Below are 14,831 nucleotides of genomic sequence, written 5' to 3' on the forward strand. Positions count from 1 at the left end.
AGGCCCACAACAATATGGAGAGAACATATAACCTACACACAGATAGCATCAAAATGCTCAAAGTAAACAATTTTATGGGTGAGTGTCAGAAAAATCTGTGAAGAAAAGTTCAGACATAATTGGAAAATTAATATGTAATTGCATTAAGTCTTCAATTCCCTCAGTCAGTGTTCGGTGAAAGCAAGTCTTTTTGGACGCTCTTTTGTAAACTGGCTCAACGTCTATCATGCTGGCGAGGGATCATTGCTGGAGAGTGATTTTCAAGGTCAATAGAATTGATTTAGCTTGATTTGACATACTGTTTCTCTAGGACTAGGAACAGCCCTGCTTAAAGCCACTGGGTTATGGTAAAAAATTGAATTTGTAAATTGTACTTCTGAAGCTATACTGACTATATTGACAAATTAAAAGTCCAATGCTCCTCTTGTTGACAACTAAGCTTAAGAGAACTGTGTAGATAAGTGTGTTCCTGAATTATTCCCTTTGATGTAAAACGTTTGGCATCATTTGAAGTGAACATAAAATCCATGAAAGACTTGTGACATTAAAACAAGGTGAATGTATTATAAAATTGCACTGTCTATTTTATTCATTAATGCTTTTTGTGTACCTGAGTGATCATTTGTAAACTGTAAGGTCTCAAAGAACATTTTAACATATAATTGTTTCAAATTAAATAGTAACTGTAACAAAGCAATTTTGATATGCAGCTTGAGTTTAAATGAAGTCATCTGATATTCTGAATTAATTGGAAAAATGGGCGTATCTCTGTAATTTTAATTTTAACATACATTGCTGTATATTATGGTGTATTGTAGGCCTAAAGGCCTTCAAAAAGAGACTTGATTGCAAAATAAACATTTAAATTCATCAACATCTCACCTCCTTTATTTAATTGCAATTTTGTTTTTCAATATTTTTTTTCTTCTTTGGGGAAAAAATGCAGTCCCAACAGGTGACATTAAAAATTGCAACTTCCGTAACACAATAATCTCTCATGTTTTAAAACATTTGAGCTTCAAGCAAAGTAGTGGCAGCTATCATTCACCTATATAAAGGAAAGTAAATAAAAGTATAAATAAAGCTTTATAAAGTACATCATGTCTAGGATTACATGAGTAGATTTGATTCGTATTTATTTTGCTGAATTTTGTAATTTGGTAAATGTACTGTTAGTGGTGGTTGGTAGACAAGCGTGTGAAAGACATAATGAATTAGTGCAATAACACATGTCCATTATTTTGTGGAATTGAAATACCTCAAAAGATTGTGGTATTAAAATCAGTAAACGTAGGTGATTTTTTACACTGTTCAAAAGCTAAATACCTTTTTTTTTAATATTAATGATCCACTTGTAACAGAAAGCAAAAATTGTGAATTTTTTAAACTGTACATTTCATAAAACCTAAAATTTACAGTGACATGTGAAAGACAACAATGAAATGTAAATGTTTTTACATGAACCCATGTAACCCATGTAAAGGCTGATTAAAAAAAAGTAAAAGGTTTTACTTAGATCTGCTTAAATATCGTGTTTCAATCGTTAAAGGGTATATTCCAGGATGTTCCAGAGACACCCACCAATTGCACTTCCAGTTTGAATCAAACAATATTTTTGTGCCTTGTATAGGAATTTACTATTTGTTTAATGCCACTGGCAAGCCACCTTATAATGAGAAACATCTCTCTTTCTTGGGAAGGGTAAGAAACTCTATCGTATGCCCCACTACACAGATAGCTCAGCAAATTGAAGCCTGGATGAGTAACGATGCTCTGTTGTGGTCATATTAATGGTATTTTTTTTAAAGGCAGATGCATGAGCACAAAATTTAATATCTTTCCAGTTCAGCCTCATGCGTATGGAGAACCAAGCCACTTTAGGCCCTGTCTAGCCACCAATGAAAAAGAAATCAGTTAAGGTGGAATATAATGGCTCTATAGCTCATATATCATGGCAGGACTTTTAATGGCAAGTTTAAATAAAAGAGGGAACGTGTGAAATGCAGATTTTATGGCATGTGCATTTTGCACATCAGTATCACCAGCAACTGGTCTGCCTGCTTGGGCTGTTCATTTAAATGACAAATCTTGTAATTGATCTGATTTAAAATGGAAATGTATAGTATCATACAGAGGTATTATGTCAATGTGAGAAGAGGGCTGTGTGGTTTGTTGGCTGCATATTTTTATTTTGTGTGTGGGTCTCTGTTCTCAAATGACTTTGTGTTGTATATACACTTTCCTTTTCAGTCATATAATATCATGAGATGGAATAGCATAGCAGTGCAGCTCTTTAAGTTAATTTCCCTTACCAAGCTCAGTGTTGGTGTTACAGTGGGCTAAAGTCTATTTCATGCATCTGCTAAATCTTAATCCTATTCCTTAGTCACCCTAAATCCTGACATGTGGCATGGTGCCTTTTATGATTCAAATGAATATCTGAAATGGATGAAAGATTATCATGTTCTACCATGACCATTTCTCTCAAAAGAACTGTTGTTTATCATGTTACAAGGTTCTAAATCTTTGCTTGTAAGTATTGCTTCAGTCACACCAAAGGTAATGGCCAGCGCTTAATATGTAAATCATGAGGTTCCCGAGCTCAATCTGAATGGGTGAGAGTGGATGCAGCAGAGGAAACAACATTACCACACCTCTTAACTGTGACACTGACATGCTAACACAGTAACTTAAAATAAAATATGCATTATCAATTTTAAATACTGCAACTCTGAGCTTTAAAATTCTGGAAATATGACCCATCAGTCTCTATGATCTGACACTATGTCTGCTTTGAGCCACCAGTGACCCAGCAGGGGCAGTAAAAAAAAAAAACAGAGCAAAGTTCAAGGGATTTTGGACTGGAGGTCGTTGTGATCTCCACATGGGTGATGGTTTTTCATTGAAACAGGCCCATCCAGATCAATTGATTGGTTCAGGTTATTTGTACCTTTGGTGGATTTATGAGGGTCATTGTTGTAACATTCTTGTTACTGTATGTGTGTTCAATGTCCCTGTGCTGCAGAAGATATCCACAGGAGGGTTGTCGTTCGTGCTATCCCTATCGTTAATACTGGCTGGCAATACCTGAAAGGTGAGAATGGCCAACATAACTGAAGAGATGCTGTCCTCCTCTGTGAGCTGTTGTCCATATTCCATTGTGGCCTCCTAGTGTGAAGATGGTCTGTGAGATACAGAATCCAACCTCTCTTGATTTGCATAGAAACCAGGGAATCCTTTTTAAATACCAGCTCGATAGTTCTCTGGAAATTTACACTCTTCTACTACTCCAACAGAAAGTATGGAAAAGAAATGTCCTCTTTGAAATTAATAATCTGGCCAATATAAATTCGTAGCTATCAATTGTACTTTACATCTCTTTGCAGTAAAAAAAAAAACACTTTTCTATACTATATACTGTATGCAGTGTAAAGAAATCTCAGTTAGGACACTCTTGCATTGAGGTTTTGTTTAGTTATTATCAAAGTCAAAGTACAATCACTTAACTGTTTAATAAATATAAAACGTAGATGTCACAAACACAAATTCTATTTATTGCAAGCCAAATGATGAAGAATGAAGACACTTGCATGGTTTGCTGAAGGTTAGTAGAAAATGGTTATTTTAAGGGTTAAATGACTCATTTGGTTCATGAATGGAACTGCAGTCTAATATTCTCAGACAGTCCACCCAATGATTAACCTGGCCCTTTGTATTCACCTGCATTCCTTAAGCAACAACCCATGTTTTCAGGTTAGTAAAAGGTCTGGATTTATATCTGTCTTAAACTTTGTAATGATCTGTCTATGTAAGGAAGACTAAAACATTCTACATTTTTCAATCAAAGCTGAAAACTTTGACCTCAATTCCAACACTGACTGGGGACTAAAGGCAAAAAAAAAAGCAAATGTGTTTCACAAAGGATACAATGTAGATTGACCAATACATATATGAAAATGTCTTAATTTGCTATACCAGCACATATAGTTAATGAATTTTAAAGTTTAATTTTGAGGCATTTGTCTGACAAAAACAAGTAGTTTAATTTTTGCTGGGTTGCTGTGTTAGATATTCTTTTTTGCTTTGTTACAGATATACTGTACAGTACCTAAGAAAAGTTGTACTTCAGAAAAAAAAAACATACACATTTTATGTTTTTATGTTTTAGTCTTACATTCTTCAAACGATAACAACAAATAAAATCTTGCCACACATCCAAAGAAGAAATGTTTTTTTTATCGCTCTTTGACATAACCAGGTATCAAGTGTGCTTTGGTTGCAAATATTTATCCCAGGTTGTAAACAGTTTGCTTATTTGCATTTCCCTTAGGCAGTTTGTGCTGGCGGTAAGAACTGTATGCTGTCATTTCCCTTGACACCTGCTTGCTAGAACGGAACATCACTTTTGTAAGCCATAAAGAGATTCACTTGTGGCAATTAGCTTCACTAGAGGCAATGTTTTTTTTGTGTGTTTGGGTTTTTGTTTTAAACATAGAAAAAGGAGAAAAAGCAGTCATTCATTTTTATTGCCATTTTTAAATGTTTTCATGTGTATAATATTCTAAGATCACACTTGTTTTTTTAATACCGAACATGCAGAATAATTCAATTGCATTTAAGAATTATATAATGTAATACTGTACATTTTCACAAGTCATTCTTTTTCATTATTTGTAGAATACACAGTTTTTCATAGGGGGCATGAGGGTATTCTCAACATGGGTTTAATCTTTTTCGTGCCAACCACAATGCTGATGATCATGTCCAAAAATCTTAATTTTCATTTAAACTGACCATAAGACGCTGATCGAATTGCTAAGTTTGAGCAGCCTCTCTTTGTGGATCGCAAAGGATCATAGCTGTGAATGCCACATTCATGCAGGTGACTTTAAATATTAGTTTTCAACACTTTGTATCCTGAAGATGCCAGTGTGTATTGGAAATCTCTTATTCTTCCCTTAGATTTACAGCTGTCTCCTAAACCGCTTGTTTCCCAGCTCATGATTACAATCTAAACTTGGTAGGCAGTCTATACCAGTAACCTTAATGATCTGAAATGGACACTACAGAGGGAAGTGGAAGATTCAGCTTTATGTGGATTCTTTTATAGGCTTCCTCCAACTTGTGTAGATTGGTCAATGACCATTTTCCTGCATTCTTCAAAGAGCTCTCTGACTTTAACCTTTATGATGCATGTAACTACTAAGTTTTTTCTGTGCATTACCTCCTTTTATACTCCAGGGAAACAGGAAACCTTTGGAAACCTCTAGTCCCAGAGGCCGTTTCAAAGAAAAGAATGTTACTGCAGATTTGTTTTTGGTGAATTTTATTTAAAGGAAGACTTAGAGGTGTGATTCTCTTGTTTTCCAGAATTCCATTAAATATTTATGACAAATATGACTTTGTTCTATGTAATGCTATTACGATTATTACATTAGGACATTTTCAGAAATTTCCCAGTTAGATATATTAAGTCATTCTGCTACATGAAGTTTTTTCTGTTTCATAGGGGTTTAAATAAATCTGAAAGATAGTGTACATTCAAATTTAACATTTTTGTGGTAACAAAACAATGAATTATTGTGATTGAACTAATAGATTATGTGCAAATATATTTAATTTTTTGATTTAGCTACTTGATGAAAACATACCCTCAATGGAAATGGAATTGTATTTCCCTTTCAATTTGCATAACTAAAATCATACTTGTAAGTGCACTACACCAGGAGATGAAAAGCAACATAGCTTTCAAATAAATTGCTGAACATGAGATGCTGAACATCATGTTTAAGTATTGTTATTTAAGAATGAGCACAACTTCACTTGATACTTGGAACCCTTAACATAATATCTAAAGTAAATGCACTTAACTCTTTTGTTCATTTACACTTAGGTATAAGTTAATAAAATTATAATTTTATGTTTCAATTATAATGTTAGGAAACATTTTAAGATTTTGTAATTTGGCAAGATAAAATGTATAGCAAGATATGAAGTGTACTAATGATCAAAAAGAACACTAATACAGAGTACACTTAAATGACAAATGCAAAGAGAAATCTTTAAATTTTTTATTGCATTTTCTTGTTTCAAATATTGACTCAGCATAAGATTTAAATAACTTTTAGGATTCTACCAAGTTTTAAGAAATAGAAATAACCTTTTCAGCACCTCACACAGATAGCAGACTTCACTTTTACATATTTACCAGTATTAGATTGTGTCAACCACAGATATTTTGTTTGTAGATGTAGGTGTTCATGGTGGACTACTTGCGCATTGAAATGAGGCAAAATACACAAAACAATTCATATAACTAAATGGATTGGCTGTATATCTGGATCAATTGTTTTTGATTGTGTCCATTTGCTCAACTGTTCTTGAGATATCCGAATACTTCTGACATAACAGACATGTTTTAAAACTGAAGGAAATATTTTATTTCCTGTCCAAGCACCAAAAAAGAATATATATTTCCTCTCTCTCAATCTATAGAATTTATTCCTGATTTATCTGATCAGTAGTATCTTTCATAAAATGATATAACAAAGCATCTGATTAATTGTGAAAAAAAAGACATTTATGTACACTACAAAGTCTACTGGAAAACAGATCTCAGCAAAATTATTTTATAAAACCATGAGCATAACAGATTTTGACATTGTGCGTTAAAAGAATCATTATTTTCTTACCTTTTCAACAGCACCGTTTTTTATGTGCTTTGGAAATTGTGATGTAAAAGTAAAATCTCCACTCACTTAGCCAAAGTGAAAACATGAAAGAACAAGTTAAATACAGAGTAAAGAACAGTCTTCCTGCTGATACAAAGAGCAAATTTACTATGTTTTTCACATAAGGAATTTTCCTTTAAGAAAATCATATGTAAGCAAGAGGTATACAATCTTTTAAGGGGATTCCATTTATTTTGTTTTTTTGTTGGGATTTCTTAAATGACACAGGCTTTACTTTATTGCTTCTGTGTATTTATAAACCTGTAATAAATGACATACATTTCTTCACAAACAGAGAACAATTACAAGTAAAAATTATATTTAAATACAATGTCCTACAGAAAACAGCACAACACATTTTCTCCTTCTAATATATACTACATCATAGCAACAATGCGCATGGACTGTGCACAGTAAAAATGTTTCCTGCACCAAAGTGAAAAAGCACTATTTTCAAAAATTGCCCTGATCAAGTGCAATATTTTTTACTGCAGAAGGGCCAGGTGATTCATTTCTTCAAAGGGAAAGCCTGAACCTTGTGTGGTGAAGAGGGGAAGGAGATGTGACTTTCATTTGACATTTCTACAATGAACCTTTAGCACCCAAAAAATTATTTTACAATGACAATATATATATATACAAAACCTTTTAAGCTCAATGATTTACATTTGGACTAACTGGGTCATGCAATTCCTTAACTACAGAATAGTGGAGAGTCTATCTCATTTCAGAGTGCAACAAAGCTAGATTTTTCATCATTTCTTGAGAAGCCGAAATATAAACAGTAGCGTGGGCATAAATTAATATGATATGACTGGCAGGATATACGTTAAAAAAAGATTTTTGTGCGAAAACTCCAATAAGCCACCTGGCAGCTTGTGCTTCTTTACAAGAAACAGCATCCTTGGCTGCTGATCAAAAGGGAAGGATCATACTGAGGCAGTCACAGAAACTGCAGCAAGACTGTGACCATCGTTTTTTGTTTACAGCAGGTACTACAGGTATATACTTAGGGCAGTATGTGTTAAACCTAGAGTAGTGCCGATTTTTTAATGCCATATAGCGTCATATAGAAATTTGGGTTTACATCGCAATTCTGTATAGTCCAATTTTTTTTTTTCCTTTTACAAAAATAATGCAAAAATAGCACCGTGACAAATATTTTGTGATCGGAACCTTAAGCAGCTTTACTGATATTATGTCAGTTCCAATACCAATAAGCACTGATACAATTATACACCTTTTAAATATTTATTCCTTTAAAAATAATAAGCAAGAGGATTTCATTGTGCAAGTAAGTGGCTTGAAACTGTGATTACAGTAAGACATTTGTAAACGAAGAATTTGTGTGATATAAAATTTTTCCCTTCTTTGATGAGACAAGACGTCCCCTTTGAAGAGTGTTCATATTGTATGTATGCAGCACAAATGAAGATGTTCTTTTTTTAAACAAAATTCTCTCTTGCGCATTACTATTTAATTTTATCCAAAACACAACATTATCCAGCACTGTCTCTTCAATAAAATCCTTAATTTGTGCAACCAATCTGATTTTCTTACAAGTACAGCAATGTAGATCCTCCAGTATTACCCTTAGCCTAACCCTTATATACAGTAATGTATTCACTGAGAACTCTTACAGTTGTTTTGAGGTGTTTTGAATAATCACCAAATGCTAATTGGTTTTGTAAGGGTTCCAGTTGAGAAGTGTCAAGGGTTTGGTCTTTTTGTCAGGCAGTTATGACCAGAGAAAGAACAGCGGGAGAATTTGTTGCAACTGAACAAAAAGCGCTTACTGTACCTTGCTCAAGAAATATCACACAAAATTACGATATTTTATGTAAATACAATGGAATCAGCATTCACGTCTTGTAGTGTTTCATATATATTTATAGATTGATGAAAAATTAATTTATAAGGATAAATTATATCTGTGAGAAAATGTTGCTGCTTTTGTGACACGTTTGTGATTTTACACTGTATGAATCTCTTGAAAGACACAGAGGTACAGTGTGTTGAATTGGTCTTTCCAAGTTATCGATTTTAATAGTCTTCTATGTTGTGCCCAGAAATGTGTCTTTAAGAGAAATAATTTTCACTGTTGAAATTTCCTTTAAACAAAGTCAAGACAAAAAAATGACCCCATAAGGCAAACTACTTCAGCCTCAAGCCATTCCCAGCACGTCTTGTGTAACTCAGTGCTTCAAATTATCATACATTATGGCACAGCAGTGCTGGGAGATAGCATTTTATAAGCAGAAGAATGGCTTTTACTGTTTTTATTAATGTAATTTTAATTTTAAATTAAATTCTACTATCCTTTGTACATAAGATGATCAGTAGTGTTTCAGCAACAAATGACTGTAATTTTGCTAAATTGAACCTACAAGACTATTTAAGGGTCTGGAGAACCTGAAAGTGGTAAGCAATACACATACCTGAAAAGGTTATTACAAAGTGAGAGAACATGAGGTCAACATTATTGTCTCCTTGAAGCTACAGAGACTCTACATTGAGTAGATGTAATCAGCACCAGTTGGGTTTAAGTTTCAGACTGTAGCATGGTCTATTGATCAAGTTTTCATTCCTCTTTTTTTCCCATGTAAATGTGAAAGTGTACCAAAGCTGTATGTTACCATTCGATAGGTTACATGAATAGACAATATTTTCTTCTCTGAAAGTACTGCTTGAAACATCCGTATACATAAACGACATCCTCTGAAAATGACATTGAAATATTCCGATTTTAAAATTGTTCCTTTCTGCCAATGTGCTTTTGTAGCTGAAGTCAAACCACAATCTTCAGTTTTTATGGTCTTGCTGGACTCATTCTGGAGCCTAAACTCAGAATGTTGCAATCATCAGTCCCCCATAGTGCATGATTCTACAGCAGACTGTGCCAAGCAAGCCATCGAGTCTGGTGTTTATATGCTTATCTCATGCTGATCAGAAGTCAGTTCTTGTCTGTAGAAGGGAGGGGAAAAAAACGATAGACTTCAGTTTAATGGACGAGGATACTGTCATGAGATCAATCTCACACCTTCTTCAGCAGAGTCGTTTTTTTGCAAGGAGGAGGTGGGGGAGGAGGTGTGACGGTCTTGTGCTCTGATTTATGGATGATTTGCTGCCAGTCTTCCTTCTCCTCGCACAGCTTCCTTCTCCATTCCAATAACTCATGTAGGGCAGTGCTTTCATTTTGTGACAACCGCAGCTGATGGATGACCTGAAAGGAAAACAGGAGACTGCTTAACGTGGTGGCACCTGTATCTATTACCTGTACAATTGTGGGCTCTGTGTTTTTAATGTTCTTATGTTTTCACCGATTTTCACCGTCCCATTTTTCTTATACAGCCTGACTCCTCTTTCTCCTTTTTTGAGCACTATTTCATATTGTCTGCTGTTGAGGGAGGTGGATCTGAATTTGCAGTAGGTTCCCATACCCCTTACAAGCCATACACTGCAGACAGTGACAGATTTGTTGTAATCCTTTTCCCCCCGAGAACAACCACAAATGCTTACACACGGCAAAGTAACCTACAATCTTACAGACTCATTTCATTCTAATAAGTCAGAAACAGACAAAGGATATGAAATTCATAATGAGCTGACACCTTTTTAACTCACCAAGTAGCTGGTGAACTACTTTCTGTGTGCACACTCACATGTGTTTTCTTATGCAACAGCCCAAACAAAATCAATTAATTACATATTTAAGTCGTCTCACACTCTTCACATATTGCAGCAGCCTTGAAGAAGAGTTTAGAATAACAGAGATGCCAAAATAACAGAATGCTCAAACTGGATCAGGAAAAAAAATGAAGAAACAAAATATTCACTTCTTGGGTCATTAATCAATTTAATATGTTTTCAATGTTTAACCTATTAATCTATTGGTACCGGAAAGTGATAGAAGCAAATACTCAAAACATTCTATTCAAAAACACATTTTACACCATTACACCATGATATCTTCAAAAAACAGCTAAGCACCAAAATTATTAACCATATTCACAAAAACAATACATTTCTTAAGTTGTCAGTTAACCAAATTCTGGTAACTGATTCTGGTAATTCTGGTATCTGGTAACAGTTACTGTATTTCATTTTACATCATTTTACAAGGACTGTAGATGGAACATCCAACAAAAAATGCAGAGAAAAGAATACTTGTAGTTTATATACAGCATGGTTAATTATCCACGGGCAATTTACATTTTCATCAGGTTATTCAAGTTCTATTTTGTTATTACTGTCTCACGGTTTGCTGTTTTTTTTCTGCTGTGCAGTATAATGGATACTTAAGCCATTCATCTTAATTAACATTGTAAAAAGAAAAGATTAATAACAAAGGAATATGAATGGCCCTTCATATTCTAAAAGAATATTGTAAAATGGTTTAAAGACCAGACTTTTCCCTCAGCTGGTGTGTTATGGTAAAGCAAGCTGTTATACATGGCCTCACAAGAGGTATGGTTTTTGTTGCATCTGTTGATTTTGAAAAATATATTTTCGCCATGTTGTCCACCCTGTTTGGTCAGTTTCTTTTTACTGTTTCTGCAATCAGTCTCTGATGACTGCCCACCCACTTTCACCGTCCACGAAACCCAGTCCCTTGGCTATGGCCACTTACTGAAAAGAGGGGCAATGCACTTCAGCCCTTCTGAAATCAGAGATATTCAAAAAGATTTCTTGCACTAAGGATAATTAAAGACTGAAATAAGTTGTCGATTTTTACAGGTTTTTGCACTGCTGCCTTTTTTTCTGTACTTAACCTGTATGTTACCTGTATTTTATATACAGTACCAACACAAAAACAACTCTGTTACAACTCTGTTACAACCTTTCCTTCTTTTCTTTCTTTTATAATGAACAATGGTTTCAGTTATTTAAATATCCAAATCTAAGAAATAAAAAAAATATTCAGATTTAAATATTATAACCCCTTGTCTCATTTTCCTTCACTCGATGGCTCCCCCTCTCCATGCATGGAATAAAAGTTAAAGAGTTGCAGTAAAAATCTCACTCAACAAGGTGCTGACTGCAACAGCAGTAGTAGTATTCCAAGCCTCCACCGTCCCCTCCATTGACACCATGAATCTGAGCAGTAAAGAATTTCATATAAATTATATCAAAAAAGGCCAGGATCCAGTAATGCCAGTGGAGGAAATACAGAGGTTTCTAATGCAGTACTCGTATCTTTTTAGTTGCAGTCAATCCTCCCAACCAGGTCTACGGTATATCTGCAGATGTGAGAAATCTCAACTGCAGTCAAAGACATGTACATGATCTTCACAGAAAGTGCACGGAGGACGGGGGACTAGATTCATAAAATATTGTCTATGAGGTGTGAAATATCCTGTGTGTGAATCATTTAATAGCGGAGGGTTTGGAGGCAAGATTTGTGTTAAATAACATTCCCAGGAAACAGCTCCATTCACAAATTTCATGTCCCTAATTCAAACAGTGATTGAGGGTGAGGTTTTTATGAAATCTGAGATAAAATGACTTAAATGGAGAAAATTGGCCCTGTTGTGAGTGTGTTTGTATCTGTGTGTGCCCTGAGATGGACTGGCGTCCCTTCCAGGGAGTATCCAGCCCTGTCCCGTTGCTTGCTGGGATAGTCTCCGGCTCTTCCACGACCCCGTATTGGATACAGCGGTTAGTGATTGGATGTTTTTTTATACTTTGATACTTTTCTCTTCCTTGCTTCTCCTTTCTCACTGTTCCCCAGGAAGAGAACAGTAGGAGAGGAGAGAGAAAGAAAAGGATAGGTGTATAGGGCAAACGGAGAATTGTGCTGGAGGTCTGTGGAGGCTCAGTGCCAACAGGATCAGAGAAAGAAGAAAGGATGGCAGAATTGCGACTTGGACAATTGGGTTGTTTCCAAGGTGTAAGGAGGTCAGACTGGAGAGGCTCACTTGTAAAATAAAGATGCACTTGGAGAGACTCAGGATTGAAGAAATATTCAGCTGCCACATTTGTTGCACTACAGAACACATTTTTATAGTTGCCAGCAAAATAAAGTATTTTTGGAAGGGAGGGTTACTCATGTCTTTTAACAATACATACTATATACTGTACACTATATAGTACAACAACAACAATAATAATAATATAGTACAACAACAATAATAATAATAATAATAATCATCATCATCATCATCAACTCAAAATGCTAGTTTATTGAAATTAGTGCAATATTATTTATATCAGAAATTGGTATATTTTATATATAATCCAATTTTGTTTTATGTAGTTGTTTCATGTAAGGAAAAAAAATGAAGATTTTAATTCCTTGTCATTTTAGATTGCTGGTTTTCATGATCAGACTGCTAAATGACATTCAACTAAGGGAACAGTGTCAGAAGACCCTAAGCACAGAGTCTTCTATATAACCATTTTTATTTCACAAAGATTAGAGGAAAGAAGAACAATTCCTTCAAAGTGAATATTTTATAGTTTCTACTGTACACCATCATACTGGAGACAGCACAATAAATGCCAGTAGATATAAAATACAAGAAATACTAGAGACCATCCCTGTAGTTTGTTCCTATGTACTGTATTCTTTGACTTAAGTCATAATATACACAATGCTTAAAATTCAAGCACTGTTCTGAAAACCGATTTTGATCTGTCAGAATGCAAGAATTTACAATCATGTTGAAAGTGTTAAGTAGTTTCAAACCTTCAAAAACTGTATATTTGATTTTAGAAATCAGTATGATCTAAATATCAAGGCAAAAACATGGACTGTCCAATCTAGCTTACTGTGGCTTGATTACCTGAGTATAATCCACTTTCTATATAATTAGTTGCAATTGCGGTGGTCTCTTGTATTTGCTTCTTCTGTTGTCTGTCATATATTACAACCACAACTGCTAATGAACACAAAATAATTTCATGTAATACATACAGTAAAGATGCGAAACATATGAAGTTTGCTTGACAATGGAATCTGACTAATTTGTGTTTTAATTAACATAAAGTTAAGCGTGTGAGCGCTGGCAAGCTTATTGTACTTTACCACTCAGCATAATCGGATTTCTCAGGCCTCTTAAATTCAGGGGGATTTAATATCCTGTGAATAAGCCCTTCTGGCATGCACAATAAATGAGGCATCTTTTCAGTAACTGTTCACAGGAAACACGGTCAATGTGGTCTGTGAAAAAATAAAAATATAGGGGAAACATTGTATTGAGGCAACATCTCAGCCATTCTATTAGTATACACCAAACACAAAATTGTAAATTATCTGCTTTTTTGCTTTTAATTAGAACTGGGATTTTGTTTTGGAGCTAGATGGATTTCTTTAATTGTTTGAATCTACTGATGTATCTTGATATTAAAAATGTAGATACAGTACGTCAGTAGATTTAAACAATTTGCAAACACAAGTAATGGGCTCATTGGCCTGCATCTGCTTCCTGTCCCTGTTCATCGGCAGCCTAGTGTTACATGAGCAGCAGACTCATCTGTCACGATCACTTGATTTTTGCATAAGCTGATTATTGGGAATCTTTATTTTAACTTCCATGGAGCTGACTGCTTTTGAGTATAATCAGTGTTAAAATAATTAAATAATTATATGGATTTTTTGTATATTTCCAATTGTGGACCCATGATTCTTTTTTTTATTTTTAAAGTAAAAGATAAACTAATACATTTTATTAGGGAGGAAAGCAAGAGCAGAATAATAACTAACAGGATAAAATAAAAAAAAAAACAGAACATAACAGATTGATATGGTGAGGAAAGTGAAATAAGCATAGAAAAATCTACCTTTCCAATATAATAAGGTTACAATGACAATGTTATTATACATTTGAACATTTTCAATAATTGTAGTATATGTACTGTACATGGAAAAGCCTTAGAGATTTTGAATTGTACAAATCATGTTGCTCCATGATTTTCATTCTGTATGCAGGAACAGTTCCATGGAATCACTTTCTGAAATCTTAGCTATAATGTTTGAAGATAACAGTTAATCCTGATGGATTTGTATTTTGTAGTAAAAAAGCCAGGCATTTGGCTATGTGGATGCGTAAAGAGGAACAAATGATGCTAATAGCATTGAGCATATGACAATTATTAAAT

General features: G+C 34.4%; 1 protein-coding gene across 1 annotated transcript in view; it reads right to left on the reverse strand.

The window, feature by feature from the left end:
* Window positions 1-6,909: 6,909 nt before the first annotated feature.
* Window positions 6,910-14,831, reverse strand: part of myo16 (myosin XVI) — a 138,192-nt gene continuing 130,270 nt past the window's right edge. The window contains exon 34 of the mRNA XM_088914495.1: window positions 6,910-9,954. Within this exon, the coding sequence (XP_088770621.1) occupies window positions 9,766-9,954 (189 nt within the window). The 3' untranslated portion in view covers window positions 6,910-9,765. The remainder of the gene's footprint in view (window positions 9,955-14,831) is intronic.

The sequence above is a fragment of the Atractosteus spatula genome, chromosome 4 (genome assembly GCF_055471065.1).
Source record: "Atractosteus spatula isolate fAtrSpa1 chromosome 4, fAtrSpa1.hap1, whole genome shotgun sequence".
In the NCBI taxonomy this organism is placed as follows: domain Eukaryota; kingdom Metazoa; phylum Chordata; class Actinopteri; order Semionotiformes; family Lepisosteidae; genus Atractosteus; species Atractosteus spatula.